The sequence below is a fragment of the Ictalurus furcatus genome, chromosome 4 (genome assembly GCF_023375685.1).
Source record: "Ictalurus furcatus strain D&B chromosome 4, Billie_1.0, whole genome shotgun sequence".
NCBI classification, from domain to species: Eukaryota; Metazoa; Chordata; class Actinopteri; order Siluriformes; family Ictaluridae; genus Ictalurus; species Ictalurus furcatus.
The window spans coordinates 21,630,003-21,649,888 of record NC_071258.1 but is presented as its reverse complement, the minus strand read 5'-3'; the positions used below and the strand labels follow the sequence as shown (position 1 = coordinate 21,649,888).

At 40.0% G+C, this 19,886-nt stretch overlaps 1 protein-coding gene across 1 annotated transcript in view; it reads left to right on the top strand.

Annotated features, from left to right (window-relative positions):
* Window positions 1–19,886, top strand: part of dhx34 (DEAH (Asp-Glu-Ala-His) box polypeptide 34) — a 55,234-nt gene that overhangs the window by 32,486 nt on the left and 2,862 nt on the right. Inside the window, exons 3-14 of the mRNA XM_053623307.1 lie at window positions 9,857–10,111; window positions 11,984–12,086; window positions 12,224–12,441; window positions 12,810–12,984; window positions 13,357–13,550; window positions 13,661–13,762; window positions 13,952–14,212; window positions 15,537–15,710; window positions 15,880–15,970; window positions 16,085–16,191; window positions 17,546–17,827; window positions 18,077–18,250. Coding sequence (XP_053479282.1) covers window positions 9,857–10,111; window positions 11,984–12,086; window positions 12,224–12,441; window positions 12,810–12,984; window positions 13,357–13,550; window positions 13,661–13,762; window positions 13,952–14,212; window positions 15,537–15,710; window positions 15,880–15,970; window positions 16,085–16,191; window positions 17,546–17,827; window positions 18,077–18,250 — 2,136 coding nt within the window. The remainder of the gene's footprint in view (window positions 1–9,856; window positions 10,112–11,983; window positions 12,087–12,223; window positions 12,442–12,809; window positions 12,985–13,356; window positions 13,551–13,660; window positions 13,763–13,951; window positions 14,213–15,536; window positions 15,711–15,879; window positions 15,971–16,084; window positions 16,192–17,545; window positions 17,828–18,076; window positions 18,251–19,886) is intronic.

Below are 19,886 nucleotides of genomic sequence, written 5' to 3'. Positions count from 1 at the left end.
CAACCCCTTAATAGCTGCTGTTAAATATTCAGTGAAATCATGAGGTCAGCTTTGACTTGAGGTCACAGGTTTTCTGTGTCTTTGTCTCAAATGACTTTTGCTATGCATAAAGAGTGATGATAAAACTAAGATTAATTTTTATTAATTTATACAAACAGTAAATTGTAGGATAAAACTGTTGTTACCACTTCAATCCAACAGAAAAAGCACTTTTGAAAAGACTATGAAACATTAACAGATATCGATGGTGACATTACTGAAGATAGAAAAGTGATCCAGCCAAGGACATTGAGACGTTTTGGTCACATATGCTCCCGAAATTTAATCTCTGCGACCTCAAAATATATTTGGGAGCATTTGTGCGAGTGAAAATAATTGTTGTGGTGCGATTGGTTTTTATTTCTATACAAAACGTTCACTAATATTGTACTGTTACGAACCCGGTCTAGGTCGGGCCGCAACATACAATAAAATTTTAAAAAAGGGTTGTCGAGACCAAGATTAAGTTTGTTTTGTTTATTCTCCAAACGGAGCACCTTTTATATATATATATATATATATATATATATATATTGGTTCACTCTTCAGAGGCCAGCCAGGCCAAAATAATAAACAAAAATTCCCTCTAACTTTACCAAAAAAAAAAACTAACTAAACTACAAGAAAAGAAAACAAAAATACACCGTCTTCCCTCACTCCCTAGCTAACCCAAAAACAGGAGAAAAGAAGAATCAATACAAATGTCGCCGACTTCCTACAAACCACTTTTAACAAAATAATATATACATATATACACAAGTGTGTCACATGAATCGTAACGGGGCAGAGCATAAACAAAGTCAAATCAGGCATAGGGTCATACACAGGCAAAATAGTTATACACAGGTGAAAAGCACTTCTCTCTATACACAACGCAATGGCAATGACCTGCCCCGTTACGATTCATGTGACACACTTGTGTGTGTATATATATGTATATATTATTTTGTCAATTAACCCACTAATAGACACGTCTGTAAATAGTGCACGGTTAAGAGTGGTTAGTAGGAAGTCGGCGCCATTTGTGTTTCTTCTTTTCTCCTGTTTTTGGGTTAGCTAGGGAGGGAGGGAAGACGGTGTATTTTTGTCTTCTTTTCTTGTAGTGTAATTAGTTTTCTTTGGTAAAGTTAGAGGGTATTTTTGTTTATTATTTTGGCCTGGCCGGCTTCTGAAGATTTAAACCACTCTCTCTCTCTCTCTCTCTCTCTCTCTCTCTCTATATATATATATATATATATATATATATATATATATATATATATATATATATATATATATATATATAAGGTGCTCCGTCTGGAGAATAAAAACAAAGTAAATGCAATCTTGGTCTCGCCAACCCTTTTCTGTTCTCTTTTTATTTTATTGTATGTTGCGGCCCGACGTAGACCGGGTCGTAACAGAATTGGGGGCTCAGCCTGTGCTTATCCGGCGTAACAGAATTGGGGGCTCAGCCTGTGCTTATCCGGCGTAACAGAATTGGGGGCTCAGCCTGTGCTTATCCGGCGTAACAGAATTGGGGGCTCATCCTGTGCTTTCCCTCGTTTCGTCCCGTTTCTCTTTCGGCGCGTTTGTCTGGCGGTTTTGTCTTTGTGGTGGAGAATGTGTGTTCAGGTTATAAGATATGGCAACTAAATTTAATCTGGATCAGTTTACCATTTGTCCCACGTTAGAGCAGTTTGAGCGATGCCGTAAGGATGAGCTGCTGCTACTTGCGGACTTTTACAGCATATCGGTTGCACGGAGCGCCACTAAGCGAGACCTCAAAAAGCTGCTGTATGAGGAGCTTGTAAAACAGCGAGTCATGCTTGAGCCTACCGAGGCGGGTGGTTCCGAGGATTTGGCTGCAGCGGAGGTTGGGGCCAAGCCCGAGGAACCGATGCGCATAGATCCTGCGGTAGTAGACTCTCCATTAGAGGAACCCATGCTCGTGCTGCAACTAAAGAGACTTGACCTTGAGTTAAGTTGTCAGCAGTACCAAGCTCGGCTACTGCAGTTCCAAACACTGGAGCTGGAAACCAAGAAGGAGATAAAGCTGAAGGAGCTGGAGTTAGCGTTGGCACTGCGAAATAGGCCAGTTCCTGCTTCACCTGCGTCTCCTGCACCTGCACTTCCTGTACCTGTTCGTCAGTCATCGCCTGTGATAGAGCTTGCGCATCGTGGCACCTCGTCTGTAAGTCCTGCTGGTTTTGATGTTAGTAAACACATTGCGTTAGTTCCTATGTTTAGGGAAAGTGAGGTGGACACCTATTTCCCTGTGTTTGAGCACACTGCTGCCACTTAGAAATATTTGGTCTTTATTGCTAAAGTGCAAATTTGTGGGAAAAGCTCAAGAAGTATGTTCTGCTCTAACGTTGGAACAAAGCTTGGAGTATGAAACTGTTAAATCGGCTGTGTTTCGGGCATATCAACTTGTCCCCGTAGCTTATCGGCAGAAATTTCAAAAGCATGCCAAAACCGCCAGCCAAACGTATGTTGAGTTCGCGCGTGAAAAGTCTGCATTATTTCATATGTGGTGCGCTGCAAGTAAGGTCGTTACTTTTGACCAGTTAAAAGAATTGATCCTACTTGAAGAATTTATGACTTGTATTTCTGACAAAATTGTGGTTTATTTGAATGAGCAAAAAGTCTCTTCGCTCGCTGATGCTGCCGTTTTGGCTGATGAGTTTGTGCTCATGCACAAAACTGTATTTTCCCCTCTGTGTCATGATATTTCTGATTGTAGCTACAGCTCGAAAGCTCCTGTGAGTGCACCTAAAAGTACTAGTGAGTCCCGTGAATGTTTTTACTGTCGCGAATCTGGTCACCTCATTGCTGCTTATCCTGTTTTAATGCGCAAAAATCGACGGAAAGCACAAAACAGTCCTAAGAGTGTGGTTTTAGTGCATGTACAACGACAACACTGTAACAGTTTACATTCACTTTCCTCAGTTGATTCTGCATTTGAACCTTTAATTCTGGATGGCGTAGTTTCGCTCTCTGATACCGATTCGGACCGTAAACCACTGCGTATTCTGAGAGATACCGGAGCAGCTCAGTCCTTTATGTTGGAAGGCGTCCTTCCTTTGTCTGAACACTCTAGCTGTGGTGCAGATGTTCTAGTTCAGGGTATTGAACATGGTGTAGTACAGGCCCCATTGCATATGGTTTATCTTCGTTCTGAGGATATGTCTGGCTTCGTTATGGTTGCAGTTCGACCTCAATTGTCAGTAAAGGGAGTTTCGTTTATTTTGGGTAATGATTTAGCCGGTGGAAAGGTTTTCCATTTGCCTGTTGTAACAGACGCTCCCATGTTGCATGAGAGTGATGAGCTTTAACGTGAGTTTCCCTCTGTCTTCAGTTCCTGTGTCATGACACGCACCCAAGCTCGCAAAATGAAAGGTGCTGTCGATATTTCAGACTCTTTTATGTGTAGTGATGATCCCTTGTTTGAAAACCAAGATTTGTGTTCTAGTCCTGGGGTTCTTCCTGAATCTAAAACTTCTTCAGTATTGGAAGAAGAGTGTGGTAAATTGGGTGTTGGTCGAGAACAGCTTGTGGCTGCCCAGAACACAGATGTTTCGCTCTCTCACTGTATGGCTGCGGCTGTAGATAAAGCACAGTTACCTCAATGTTCTACAGCGTATTTCTTTGATGGGGATGTATTAATGCGTAAGTGGACACTCCCGAACTCTGAGCAGGATTGGAGGTCAGTTTTTCAAGTTGTGCTTCCAAAACCATAACAAACCCAGGTGTTGAGTATTGCCCATGACCATGATCTCGCTGGTCACCTTGGTGTGAGGAAGACATATGACCGTGTGTTAAGGCATTTTTTTTGGCCTGCTATGAGGTCAGAGGTTGCCAGGTATTGCCGTTCCTGTCATGTGTGTCAGGTTGCAGGGAAACCAAATCAGGTCGTTCCCCATGCTCCACTTCAACCTATACCTGTTATGGGAGAACCTTTTGAAAGAATTTTAATAGATTGTGTAGGTCCCCTTCCTTGAACCAAGTCTGGTAATTCATACCTACTAACTTTGATGTGTGCTGCTACTAGGTACCCTGAAGCTATACCTCTGCGTAGCATAAAGTCCCGTGCTGTCATCAGAGGTCTTGTCAAGTTTTGTATCACTTTTGATTTGTCAAAATACATCCAGTCAGACCAGGGTTCAAATTTTATGTCTGCTCTGTTCAGGAAGGTTATGACACAACTGAACGTGCGTCATCAGGTTTCTAGTGCTTATCACCCACAGTCCCAGGGTGCATTAAAATGCTTCCACCAGACATTAAAGTCTATGCTTAGGACCTACTGTTTAGGTCAGGGAAAAGATTTGGATGAAGGGATTCCCCTGTTATTATTTGCTATCCGTGATGTTGTACAAGAGTCACTTGGTTTCAGTCCTGCCGAGTTAGTCTTTGGGCACCCTGTTCGTGGACCTTTAAAGGTTTTACAGGAAGAGTTCCTGTCTCCAAGTCCGGTGAAACCCCTAACTAGGAATGTCCTAGATTATGTTAGTTCCTTTCGTGAGCGCCTACATGCTGCTTTTGAGTTAGCCAAAAGTTCTCTAGCATCCTCTCAGGCCTGTATGAAGGCTTGCTTTGATAAAAAGGCTGTGGTGCGTACATTACCTGGCTCTGCTCTCCAGGCTAGGTTCTCAGGTCCTTATGTTATTGAGTCTAAGTTGAGTGATACAGACTATGTTGTGAAAACCCCTGACCGGAAACGAAAGTCTCATGTGTGCCATGTGAATATGCTCAAGCCTTATATCTCTCGTGCTACCATGGATGTTGGCTCTTCAGTTCCTGTTGTCACGTCAGTAGCTGCTGCCTCTATGAACGTGCCGCCATCTGAGTATTCTCCTGAGGTGGATGGTCTCAGTTTAGGTAGGGCTTGTTTTCCCTGTGCTCAGTTACCAAACTCTGAATGGCTGGCAAATATCCAGTCTAAACTTGCACACTTTGTTGTGAACCTGACATTCACTCTTAAGGGAAGGGGTGTTATGTTATTCAATGTATTTCTGTTTGCTCTATGTGCCATTTGTGTGTCTGTCGGTGGTGGGAGGGGTTTCTTTTGTATCCTCCCCCTTCTCTAGGCCCCGCCCACTGCATGCATATGTTCCGGCTTGCTAGTGGATGATCACGTCTTGTCCACGCCTGCTCCGGCCTTGTGCGACAGGATTGGTTGCCTGCACGTTTCCGGAAGTGTACTTAAGCCTCGTCAGTCTCCATCCCAAGGCAGATCATTGCCATTGCATTGCGTATAGAATAGAGAGAAGTGCTTTTCGCCTGTGTATGACCTTATGCCTGTTTTGACTTTGTTTATGCTCTGCCCCATTACGATTCATGTGATACCCTTGTATGTATATATATGTACATATTATTTTTGTTAATTAACCCATTAATAGTCACGTCTGTAAATAGTGCACGGTTAAGAGTGGTTAGTAGGAAGTCGGCGCCATTTGTGTTTCTTCTTTTCTCCTGTTTTTGGGTTAGCTAGGGAGGGAGGGAGGGAAGACGGTGTATTCTTGTTTTCTTTTCTTGTAGTTTAATTAGTTTTCTTTGGTAAAGTTAGAGGGTATTTTTGTTTATTATTTTGGCCTGGCCGGCTTCTGAAGATTTAAACCTCTATTTATATAAAAAGGTGCTCCATTTGGAGAATAAAAAAATTTTATTGTATGTTGCGGCCCAACCTAGACCAGGTTGTAACAGCACAGTATGTGCCTGCTGTGAGCTGATACTGTGACCGGTCCACTGTTCTATCCAACGTTACATAACCAATTAAACTTCATCTTTAGGCCTACATTATTAGCGTTAATGCAGAGTTTAGATTAGTTACTCTGGTTTTGATTAGCCATCAATCAGACCCATGGCTTGAATTTCGGTGCGGGATTGTGGGGATTGCGCATAATATAAACCATTCCCGCAAAGCTCAGATTTATAATGCGGGAAATTCCCGCACAAATGTATTCGCTTCATTTCGGAAATTATTCAATTAATCCACAGATGCAAACAAATAAAATCAACATATCAAGCAGTCTGTCTTTCTTTTAGAATTTAATTCCACGATCAGCGCTGCACCGCTCTGTCTCGCGCTCTGTATTATGATCCTGACTATGATGCAGCTATCAAGTACAGCAATAGCTGTGCAATTGCTGTTATTTTTATTATAATTTTAAAATAAAAAACAAAATTTTATGATTTTTTTTTTATTTTGCAAAACAGAAAAATAAAATTACAATAACATTTTGACTGTATGAGGTACACATGTAAAACCAAAAGCAATACGATGCACTCTATTATTACTACCATCTTCAACAAAGATTTTTAAAAACTCTTTAGTTTAGAGGACACGGCGTCCATGGTTTCCAAAAAGAATTTCACATTTCAATTCGTCTGACCACAGAACAGTTTTTCACTTCAGTCCATTTTAAATGAGCTTTGGCCCAAAGAAGACGGCCGTATTTCTGGATCATGTTCACATATGACGACTTCTTTGCATGATAGAGCTTTAACCTGCATTTGTGGATGGCACGGCGAACTGTGTTCACAAACAATGAGTTCTGGAAGTGTTTCTGAACCCAAGCAGTGATTTCCATTACAGAATCATGGCTGATTTTAATGATTTTAATGATTTTAATCTTCTGGCCTTCAGGCATGCAATATTGATTTTCACCCTTGCACACAGAGATTTCTCCAGATTCTCAGAATCCTTTGAGGATATTATGTACGGGAGATGATGAAATATTCATAGTCTTCAAAATGTTACATTGAGGAACATTATTCTGAAATTGGTCCACACATTGTAGACGCAGTTTTGCGCAGATTGGTGAACCTCTGCCCATCTTTACTTCTGAAAGACTCTGTCTCTCGAAGATACTCTTTTTATACCCAATCATATTACTGACCTGTTGCCAATTAACGTCCAGCTGTTTCTTTTAAGTAACACTTACTTTTCCAGCCTTTAGTTGGGCTGTCCCAACTTTTTTGAGACGTGATGCATCCAACTAATTCAAAATTACATAATTTTTTTTCCCCATAAAATGGTACATTTCCTCAGTTTAAACGTTTGATATGTTTTGTATGTTCTATTGTGAATAACTTTTGTGTTTGAGAGTTGCAAATCATTTCATTCTGCTTTTTGGAATTGGAGTTGTGTGTGTGTGTGTGTGTATATATATGCAACAAATGTTCAGCAACCGAAATTATTCGGCCGAAAATAGCAAAAAAAGCATTTTCGGTGTTCGGCTGAATAAGTGAAAATGCCGAATAAATTTGACCGAACAATGGCGTGTTTGATGACGCGACCAGATAGCCTAGCAACCAGAGTGAGACATGCGAATGTCACGACCTCAATGAGGGGGCGTGCGCATGCACAATCTACGTGCACGAGCTACATGCTCTTCGGATGTTTACTTTTTTGTTTCTGTTCTGGAGTATTCTGTCACGTCGCAAGACATAAGGGAGTGGAGTACGGAAGCAGGTAAAGACGTATTTATTTAAGGGCAGGCAGACAAATCCAAATCGTAATCCAAAAAACGTAGTCAAGACAGGCAAAGGGTCAGGCGATCGGCAAACAGGCATAAACGGAGCAAAGCAGGAATCAAAGTCGCGGTCACAGAAAACAGGGTCAAAACACAAAACAAGAAACATGAACTAGTACTATGGACTGGGAGTGGAAAAACCAGCACGGACTAAATGAACTGAACTATATAGTTTAAACTAACTAAGTCTATCAAGGAACATAACATTAACAACGTATCTAACTATATACTATATCTACTATAATACTCCGCGAGGTGTACAGGGATGTGAGCGGTATATATCCCCAATATAATCAGCCGTATATAACCGAATAGAACCATTTTTTGCACTCTTGTCAATGCACTTTTTAATGCACTTTTTTGTTGTAGGCTACAGAGTGTTACATTTTTTCAGCAGTCAGTTATAGGCCTAACATAGGCTATTCAAGGGGGGCTCAAAGATGACCACATCAAAATATTTTTATTTTACTCATTTATTTATTTAAAGATATATTGTGCCTTGTTGGTAGCCTATGCCTGCTGGAATGAAAAAAAAATGTTCAGTGTTAAATAAATATTTTGAAATTGTTGTTTTTGTAATTGATTTTTTTCTTTGAAAAGCAAGACAAAATAGTAAAAAGCACATTTTGACTATTTAATTTATGCAATGGTGAAAAAAATGGCAAAATAAATGGAAAAAACGTGTTCGGTATTTAGCTTTCGGCCAAGTTTGTGTGTGTGTGTGTATGTATGTATGTATGTATGTATGTGTGTGTATATATATATATATATATATATATATATATATATATATATATATATATATATAATATAAATTGTAGTTGTGGTGCTCCTTACTTTTTGCAGGTGCTCCTAACTTTTTTTAAAAGTTAATTTCAAGCCATGCATTTTTAGCTCTACTCATTTTTCAGCTTGGCTCACATAGTACACAGCAGGATGTAAGTAAACTCAGAACAGGTATTTAGAGAGGTCATGGTGGTGGAACAAGGGGTAAAATTACAGGATCACAGCTAATCATAACCAAGCCTTGAGTCTGCAAGTTTCTCTTGCCAAGAAATTTGAAACATCAAAGAGTTGATAGCAATGTGCTTTAACCCTCTTACCCCGTATGGCCGAAAAACCGGCTTGCCCATCTTTGATATATTCCCGTAAGGACGATATACCGGCTTGGTCGTCTATGCCAAATCCCCGTAAGGCCGATATAGCGGCTTTACAGTGTAAACGTTATCCTCGTAAGGCCGGTGTACTGGCATTACTCTGCTATGATTCCTTACTTATTTAATAATAATTTTTTTAACCCGGAAGGTTGATGACGTCATGACGTCACAACGTGATTACATTATTACGCCGGCATTACGATGAAGATCCAAGCGTGAATATTGGTGTAATAGTAGAAGTGAACTAAAAATGCCAAAGCGAAAAGCTAATCATGTTCCAGCTAAAGTTACACCTACAGTGAACACAGGTACATCTAAAACAGTGAAAAAAAAAGAAAACACACACAGTTACACAGGCGAGAGCGAGGATTCTAGATAGTGACAGCAGTGAAAGTTCAGGCGATGTTGAAACCGAAACTGATAGAGATGCAAACTCTCCTGATTCAGACCCTGATCCGTCTTCATCTTCAGCATCAACCAGTGCGACTGACACTGCAGGGGTCTGGAGTCATAACGGAACCATTTTTGTGCATTCGTGAAAACACTACCTGCTGGTCTGATTATCACCAGAAACTTCACTTTTGGCGCTAAAATGCATTTATTTATTTATTTATTATTTACTTGAATTTATTCAAAGGCATTGACCACACTGATGCTCATATGGTACTTCTAAATGAGTATAAGGATTTTAGCGAGCATTTTTCATCATTTCTCTAGTTAAGAATTGTGCTCTAAGTGGAGTAAAAACACTGAACTGCTTCATTTTCAAAGTAATATTACACAAATACATTATTATAAGTTGTTTCAAGACCTAAAAATGTTAAAATTAAAATGTTGATTTTGGGGCCTATTTTGGCCTGGGAACTCAGGGTTGGCGTGCTGTTTCTATGGGGAATATAGGGTTGTGGGACATAATACTGTGGGAACTAAGGGGTAAGAGGGTTAAGACAGTTCTGTTGTTTGTCAATATAACACACACTCTTGCCATAAAATAGGTTAAATGTATAGAATTTGAAAACCGGAGGTATCCAGTCAAATACAAATCTAGCTTTCCTTCCTGACACAGATACCCAGTGAGGGATCAGGGCATACCTAGTTACTATTTGATGTCCATGAGAAGGGTATTTCTGTGTCTTTGTTTAGGTGATATATCAACCCATCCCTCAAAAGGAACAGGTGTCCCAACTGGAGAAGCTGGACCCAAGACCATACCTGCGTGTGCTGCAGGGCATTGACCAGCGCTATCCCCCTGAGGAGAGGGGCGATCTGCTGCTTTTTCTTAGTGGTGTAGCTGAAATCTCCACTATCATGGAGGCATGCCAAACCTACGCTGCACACACCAGTCGCTGGATCATACTGCCCCTGCACAGCACTTTGTCACTAGCACAGCAGGATAAGGTAAAACACAGGGAATAAGGTTGAAGGACGTACAGTCATTAAAGCCAGTGATGTAAACAGTGTATTTTTATGCTGGAGGGTTTTTACATTTGAATGTGAAAACATAGACCCTTTTGTATCAGACCACCTAATTCTTATGGGAACAAAGGTATAGGAACAGATGAGTCTTGAAGTAAATGAAAGTAAATAACAGTTAATATTTGGTTGCATATCCTTTGCTTGGATCTGCATCCTTTGCTTGGAACACTGCATCAAGCCTGGTTTCTTCTTTTGTGATGCTTTTCCAGGCTTTTACCGCAGCCTCTTTCAGTTATTTGTTTCGGGGGGGGTTCTCCCTTCAGTCTCCTCTTCAGGAGGTGAAATGCATGCTCAACTGGGTTAAGGTCTGGTGATTGACTTGGCCACTCTAAAACCTTCCACCTTGTTCCCCCTGATAAAATCCTTGGTTGAGTTGGCAGTGTTTTAGATCATTGTCTTGCTGCATGAAAAAAGTTCCTTCCGATTAATTTGGATGCATTTCTCTGTCAACAGGCAGACAAAATTTTCCTGTAAACTTCTGAATACATTCTACTGCTGCCATCATGAGTTACATCAAAGATTAGTGAGCTTGTTCCAGAAGCAGCCATGCAAGAGCAAACAATGACACTACCTCCACCATGTTTCACAGATGAGCTTGTATGTTTTGGATCATGAGCAGATCTTTTCTTTCTCCACACTATGGACTTTCCATCACTTTGGTAGAACTTTTGTGGCTCATCTCTGTATTTCTTTGTGAATCCTAATATGGCTTTCCAATTCTTACTGTTGTTGAGTGGTTTGCATCTTGTGATATGGCCTCTATATTTCTGCTCTCGAAGTCTTCTTCGAATGGTGGATTGTAATACCTTCACTCCTGCCCTGTGGAGGTTGTTGGTGATGTCCCTGACTGTTGTTTTGGGGGGTTTTCTTCACAATTCGCACAATGTTTCTGTCATTAGTTGCTGTTGTTTTCCTTGGCCAACCCATTCTGTTTCTGTTGTACAGTAGACCAGTGGTTTATTTTTTTTTCAAGATATTCCAAATTGTTGTATTGGCTATGTCTAATGTTTGTGCAATGCCTCTGATTGAAAAGAGTTTCCCTCTTTTCTCTGCTTCAAAATGACTTGGTTTTCTCCCATAGACAGCTCTCTGATCTCCTTGTTTGCTTATCCTTTTTAACAACAAATGCAATCTTCACAGGCGAACCTGAAGGCTAAAACCTAAAATAGATGTTCAGACCTACTTATTATTTAAACAATCAATCTAACAGGACACACCTGGGTAACAAGTAACACCTGTCATTCACGTTACAATATTTTTGAGGCCTGATACAAAAGGTGCTATGTTCTATGTTGTTTAACATATGTACATGTAAATACTAGGAAATAAAAGATGAAATTCTAAACTTCTCAAATTCATCTTTTGATCTCAAACCCAAATGTTTTCAATCTACAGCAAAAACAAATGAGTTGGTCTTGCAGTTCCAGTAGTTTCAGAGGGGACTGTGTGATATTTTATTTTACATGGGAAATAACAAGTTTGCAAAATAATAGATTCTGTTCCAGTAGACCTCATAATACTCATAACACCTGATTCATTTGGATTTTGAAGTATTTTGATAGTTAATTCAGTATGTATTCAACCTTTGTTTGATTGGCTACTCTAAATTGCCCCTAGGTATGAATGAGTGTGTGTGTGCGCGCATGGTTCCCTGCGATGGACTGCCATACTATTCCAGGGTGTATTATTGACTCGTGCCCAGTGTTTCCAGCATAAACTGTGGATTTGCTGTGTCTCTGACCAGGATAAAACCGTTACTGAAGATTAATGAGTTAATGAACCTTTGTTCCCAAGGTCTTTGACATTGCTCCCCCAGGGTTGAGGAAATGCATCATTGCTACAAACATAGCTGAAACATCAGTGACCATTGATGGGGTGCGCTTTGTAGTTGACTCAGGTACAGTAACTCCAATAAAGAAAATGACATGCTCTTCAGTTTTACCATTGTTGGATTATAATCCTGTATTCTTTACATTGAATTCCTAAATATATTTTCTAGTCGGAGTTTGACTTTCTTGACCATGTAATCTTTAGGCAAAGTAAAGGAAATGACTTTTGACCCAAAGGCCAAGATGCAGAGACTTCAGGAGTTCTGGATTAGCCGTGCAAGTTCTGAGCAGAGGAAAGGTCGTGCAGGTCGAACAGGCCCAGGAGTTTGCTACCGGCTCTATGCTGAGTCAGACTATGAGGCCTTTGCCCCTTACCCTGTCCCTGAGATCCATCGAGTGGCTCTAGACTTGTTAGTGCTACAGGTATAGGTTCTCTCTTGCCTCTTCTCTCAACTCAACCCAGCTGGAATGTAAATTTTACAAGAATGTTCTCATTTTTAACATCTCTAGAAACTTTTGAAAGTCAATATTTTGATTCAAACCTTGCACTACTGCTACAGTGTTATGACATTTAATGTGATTGACTATTAAAAAAAGCAAGTTTGTAAGGAAGCTACTCTTTAATTTATATAATTTTACTGTTGAGTGGTACAGTGGGTAAAGTTGCTACCTCACATATCCAGGGTCCTGGGTTTGATCCTGTGCTTGGGTTACTGTTTGTGTGGGGTGAAAACAAAAGGGTGGACAGTACTACAGATATGCTTTTTCTGTTTTTTGTTTTTTTTGTGCAGATGATGAGTATGGGTCTGGGAGATCCTTGTTCTTTTAACTTCATAGACCCTCCTGCAGCCTTTAGCATTCAGACATCTGTGAGGTATCTAAAGGAACAAGGGGCACTAGATGCTCAGGGAGAACTCACCCCCATTGGCAATCTGCTGGCCAAGCTGCCAGTAGATGTGGTTATTGGTATGGGACACTAATGTTATTTGATGATGTTATTAGTTCTGAGATTTTTGTTTTCTAAAATAGCATGAACTCATATTAATCCAGTGACAGTCAAATTTGGTATGAACTGGAGAACTTCCGATCTTCCAATTCCACAATATTCCATGCAATGTTTTGTCAATTCTTCCTGCTCCCACAGTTATTTTTGATTTTACTTTCCCATGATTATTTTTTAAATAAACATTGTTGGTTATTTTCCAAATATAAACAAATTAGTAAATGAAAATTACTATGAACATTTTAGGTGAAGGCATTATAATGAAGGCTGTATTTGTTATGTTCAGACAGTCAGGATTAATGATAAATTAAATATGCTTTTATGTGTATTTTTAGGGAAAATGCTAGTTCTAGGTTCACTATTCAACCTGGTTGAGCCAGTGTTGACTGTAGCTGCAGCACTGAGTGTTCAATCACCATTTCTGCGCAATAGTCAGCACAACCCAGATTGCGCTACTGCACGCCAACCCTTGCAAAGTGACCTGGGAGACCCCTTCACCCTGCTCAGCACCTTCAATGCATGGGTACAGGTCAGCCAACTATATTTATTTATGGTGACTGGCATTGTACCAAATTCAAAATAAAAGAGCAGCTGGATACATACAAACCTATTGATTAAAATAAATTTTGCCCTCTGTAGATAAAAGGGAATAGGGAAGGAGGCTCCAGGAAGTGGTGCAAAAGAAGAGGACTGGAGGAACAGAGACTGTATGAGATGGCCAACCTGAGACGACAGTTCAAGGTAAGCATCTGAAGTATGCATACATTAAGTCTACAAGTTAAGGAGATGGGAATCGTGATAGTAGACTTAATGTTGATGTACTCAGCATTATGTGTAAATTGAATCTTGGCTTATTTGCACCGACAGAAGCACCTGTCAGTATAATAACTGTGAACGCTGAATATGCTTTATGCATACTTTATGCTATAGGAACTGTTGAGGAGTCACGGGCTGGTGACACCGGAGTCGTGCAATGTGGCTGAGGACCAGGCCCAGCGCAGGAAGAGGCTGACTGAACATCAGAGACTGCACCAAATGAAGAGGGAGCATGAATTAAAGGAGAACAGCCGCAGGAAAGTGTTGCATCTGGAGGAAGTCCTAGGGAAAGGGTTGTCGTCTGAGTCAGATGAGGAGGCAGCAGGATCAAGCAAGAAGGACAAAGACTCTGCAGCACAGGACATAGACATACAGGTGCTTAACTTGTGAGACAGTAGCACAAACCCAAAGAGACTAGGCGTCATTCAATTTTTCCCTTTGAAATTTAATATTTTCGTTGTTCAACAAATGGGTAGCAAGGACTACAGTCAGAAAACAACAGGTTTTTAAAAATGCTGGGTGACGATTTAGGAGTTGTGCCCTTTCTGGTACAAAAATGCTTTTGGAAGCTACTTGTGTCAGAAGGAGTAAGCGGTAGAAGATGGATGGATGGATGGATGGATGGATGGATGGATAGTTCTACCTTGGCCTCATCAGACCATAGCACTCTCTGACACATGGTTTGAGGTGATCTCAGAAGGCTTGGATGGTTTGGGCTTCTATATAGGTTCCCTACCCCATGGCAGCAGATGCAGCTTTTATTTGTCACATAACACATACATGTATCTCAAAATAGTTTCAATTCTTTGTGGCATGGATTCCATGAGATGTTGGAAACCTTCTTTTGAGATTCTAGTCGATGTTGACATGATTGCATCATGTACTTCCTGCTGATTTTTCAGGTGCACTTTCATGCTGCTAATCTTCCATTCTACCACATCCCAAAGGTGTTCTATTGGATTCTATTGGATTCTGACCCTACCATCTATGTGCCTCAGTAGAAATTTAGATTCATCAGATGAGGCAGATCAGTTTTTAGCTGTCCAGTCTGATATATATATATTTATTAGGTACAGGTGTTCCTAATAAAGTGCTCTGTGAGTGTACTTTACCATCCTGTTCCTGGTAACTTCACTGGCCCCGTTTTCCCCACTGGTTGATGATGGCCTGCACATTGTTTCATGGTAAAGTTGTTGGTACAAAAGATGGTACATGTACATAGATTGTAAGCTCTTTGTGGACCATATCTTCAGCAGTTGGATGAAACCAAGATGATGTCAAGAAGATCCAACAGACGCAGCTGCTGTTTATTTGGGGTTAATCAGAATCACATAATTGATTACAGGTGTATAATGATTACTTTTGGACAAGAGTTTAAATGTGGTTGGTTAATTCTGACATACTACACATTACAGGTGGAAATGATGAACCATTTTAATAGGGGTTTATAGACGTTATATCCACTGTATGTGATGTGGTGTATGAAGTGTAGTATGCAAATTTCCTGCCAATTCTGACCAGACACCCCTGACACAGTGCTAACTGTGAATTGTTCTTACTGGATTGTTAACCCATAATGGCTCAGATTCATAATATTGTAGAGGTTTTTTTAAATCCAGATTAAATTTTGTGCATTTTTTTTTTAACAAACTACTTGTACACACTATAGCTTAAAGTTTTTATGTAATTCTTGTCACAGGAAGTGAAGTTCAAACTGCAACATGATGTTAGCAAGCTTCAGGGAGATGCATGTGCCAGTGCAACGCTTTCGTCTCAGCAACAGGCTCTTTTCAGACTGGTGCTGTGCCGTGGCCTTTACCCGCAGCTGGCCCTGCCTGATGAACATAACTCTGCCCGCAAAGATTCAGAGCAGGCACACACACACACACACACACACACACACACAAATGCACTGGATATGGTTAGCCTTGGTTCTGGAGACCTTAACATACTTTGTTTTTGTCTTCACATTCAAACATTTCTGCTTAGAAATTATGTAACTGTATCACATTAAATATATAACATAATGTTTTTTTGTTTAGGTGTTTCACACTCGTAACAAGCAAGGTGTTGTGATTCACCCCACCAGTGTTTTTGCCAGTAATTTGGATTTGCTGCACATCACTGAGTCCAGTAAGTTTGGTCCATGTCTCTTAACATTTCAGATGAAATGTCTCAACATATATATTCTCATGCTCATATTCTTTTTCTCCTTTTCTCCATGTCTTTTTCCCCCTTTCTCTCTAGGTGCTGAGAAGGGGCAGAGTAATGGGCATCAGTTGCTGGCTTTTGTAACTCTGCTTGAAACTAACAAACCCTATGTGTCAAACTGTGTACGGGTCCCTGCCCTGCAGGTTAGAGAAATGACAAGTGGACACTTGCGGGTTGTATGACTTACAAACTAAAAAATGTAAAAGGATAATTTCTGGGAAGAAGTAGTAGTAGCAGCAAATCATGCACTGTTTAACTCTAGTCCTGGGAGCCCATGGGCCTGTAGAAGTTTATATTTTACCTACTTCTAACACACCTGACCTAGCTTATTTTTAAAATCCTCAATATGTTGGATTAAAAAAAATCTTGAAAGTATGCAGGTAGGTGGGCTTCTATACCTCAAACTGAGAACACCTTCTATAAACATTTTAGAATGTACACCTCACCATCAGTCATGGGAAAAACTACACCCTCCTTCAATTCTATGTTTTTATTTATCATTGCCTAAATTGCAATTGTGCGGTCCTCAGCAACTTCTATAAACAAACAACGTCAGGTGAGAACAAAATACACAGCAGGTTTCAATAGTCTTTTTCCCCAAAAAAAGTAAACCAACCTTCAGAAACCATATAAGGAAAAAATAAGGACCCCCTTCCTGCTTCCACATGACTTAGGTTTGCAAAATTACATCTGAGCAAACCATAAAAGTTCCTGTCCAACGGAACAATATCCTTTGGACTGATGAGAACATGTTTGGTGAAAACCAAATGCAGCATATCACCACAGACCCCTCATACCAACTGTCAAGCATGGAGGTGGAGGACTGATGATGTGCAGTCACTGAGACAACGATGAACTCCACTTTATACCATAATATTCTTGAGAGAAATGTAAGGCCATCTGTCCATCAGCTTAAGCTGGGCTGGAATTGGGTCATGCAACAGCACAATGATCCTAAGCACACCAACAAATTGACATGTGAATGGTAAAAAAAAAAATAAAATAAAATCAAGGTGTTGGAATGGTGTTGGAAAGTCCAGACCTCAACCCTATTGAGATGCTGTGGCGGGATCATAAGAGAGCTGTGTCACGTTTGATTGCCCTCAAACATCAAGGAAATGAAGCAGTGTTGTAAAGAAGAGTTGGCCAAAATTTCTCTGAAAGGATGTGAGAAACTCCTTAAAAAAAAATTTTTCCTCAAGTTATTATTATCTTGGTTCTCCATGTTACTGAATATACTAAATTACTGTATTACAGGGTGTACTTATTTTTTCCCCCACCTGGTTTCTGAATGTTGGTTTACTTTTTTGTTGTCGCCAGAGGTTATTTGTTTGTTTAGAGGAGCTGGTAAAGACCACCCAATTGTTATTTAGGCCCTGATAAATAGAAAAATATAGAATTGAAGGATGATGTACTTTCTTTTTCCCATGACTGTATATGCTACTGCCATAAGCAATTACTTTTATTCCTATTCATTTAAGTCTCATCTCTCTCCAGATTTTGCTGCTGGTGGCAAACTCCATAGACAGCAATGCAGACTGCACACGGCTGGTGGTGGATGGCTGGCTGGAGCTGGTTATAAGTGATAGTGTGGCAGCTCTCAAAGTGCTGTCCTCTGCTCTCATTATGAGGGACAAGTGGGACAATCTGCTACAGGCCAAGTTGAGCCAGTCAGGTTTGAGATCTACTGCTGTTCTAGGGCTTGCTGGCCCAATACCATCCCATCATGACTTAAAGAAAGTCACTGAAGGACTTGTACGCTTTCTGCTGTACACAGAGGTAATGGGTCTTCCAGTGCTGGATACATGTTCTTTACATTTATTTTAGATTGTGTGACAATTTTCTTAGTTGTCCACTGGTTTGTATGTGTTTTGGGTAACTTGGGATAGGAATGTCAGTGAATTTCATTATTTTTTGAGGGCCTTTCTCTAAATTAAACCTAATAAATCTGGACAAGCAAGCTTCTGTGCACTACCACTTATTCCAATGAAATTAAGAAAAATATTTAACAGAGAAGTCTCTGGCTAGGTGAGCTACAGCCTGAGAAGGCTTACCCCGCTGCAGTCTCAGAACCTGTACATCGGACCTCAGCTGAACATGGAGGTTTCTCTCCCTCCACTCTTCCCTGAGACAAACGCTGAACCTGATTCAATTAAAGGAGGTCTACGTGTCACCAGCTACTTCACCTATAATTGCCTCTGTGTAAGTGATCTCTTCACTAGTTTTGTAAGGTACTAAGTATGTCTATGCAGATATGTCATTGAATAACTCGTACCTTTAAATTATTACAAAAAACTGTAGTATATTTTGTATAGAACTGGATATCTCTGCCCCAGTACTGACTGAAATTGAAATTAAATTAAACGTGGATTTATGTGTGTGTGTGTATATGTATGTATGTATGTATGTGTGTATGTGTGTGTGTGTGTGTGTGTGTGTGTGTGTGTGTGTGTATATATGTATATATGTATGTATATATATATATATATATATATATATATATATATATATATATATATATATATATATATATATATATATAATATACATACACACACACACACACACACACACTTTTCATAATTTTTGTCTCTGTACACCAATTCCATTTTCACAGGCTCAAAAGTAACTGGACAAACAAAAATAATCCTTATATTTATAATTATTTTAAATACTTGGATGCAAATCCTTAGCAGTCCACAACTGCTAGAAATCTGGAACAATCAACATCCTCCCTTAAGATGCTTTGCCAGGCCTTCACTGCATCCACCTTCAGTTGCTGCTTGTTTGTTGGTCTTTCTGCCTTCAGCTGCGTCTTCAGTAACTGAAAAACATTCTCAGTTAGGTTGAGGTAAGGTGACTGGCTCTTGGGTTGCTTTCACAGTATGTTTTCGGTCATTATCCATCTGTATTGTGAAACACGTCCTATCGGATTTGCAGCATTTCACTATCTGAGCAGAAAGTATTGCTCTTCACACTCAAGAATCCATCCTGCTTCTTCTGTCAGCACTCATATTATCAATAAACACCAATGACCCAGTGCCATTGGCAGCCATGCATGCCCATGCCATTACACTTCCTCCACCATGTTTGACAGATGATGTGGTATGCTTTGGATCATGAGCCCTTCCTTTCTCCATACTCTTCTCTTCCCATCTTTCTGGTACAAGTTCATCTTGGTTTCATCTGTCCAAAGAATCTTGTTCCAGTATTGGACAGGCTTTTTAGAGGTTTTCAAGCAAAGCTTAATCTGGGCTTTCTGTTTTTGAGTGTTACCAGTGGTTTGCGTCTTGCACCCTATGTATTTACATTCATGAATGTGTCTCTTGATTTTAAACTTTGACACTGATATGCTCTTGGAGAGTGGTGTTGACTAGATGTTGTGAAGGGGTTTCTCTTCACCAAGGAAAGAATTCTGTGACCATCCACTTTAGTTGTCTGCCGTGGTCTTCCAGGCCTTTTGAAGTTCACCAGCGCATTCCTTCTTTTTAAGAATGTACCAAATTGTGGATTTGGACACTCCCGACGTGTCTATTCTACATTACAATTTTCCAGTTACTTTTGAGGCTGTAAAAATAGAGTGACTGTAAAAAAATTGCTGTAATTCTTAAAAAGTTAATGCAATATGATTGTTAAACCCCTTGAATTAAAGCTGAAAGTCTACACTTCAATTTTGATTGCTTAATTTAAAATACATTGTGATGTACAGAGGCAAGATTATGAATATTGTGTCACTGTCCAAATACTTGTGAACCCAACTTTATTACCCAGACTGTTCTGTATAGCGTATTATATAGGTCATAAATTTTTGGCGACCTGACTGAATTCAGACAACACT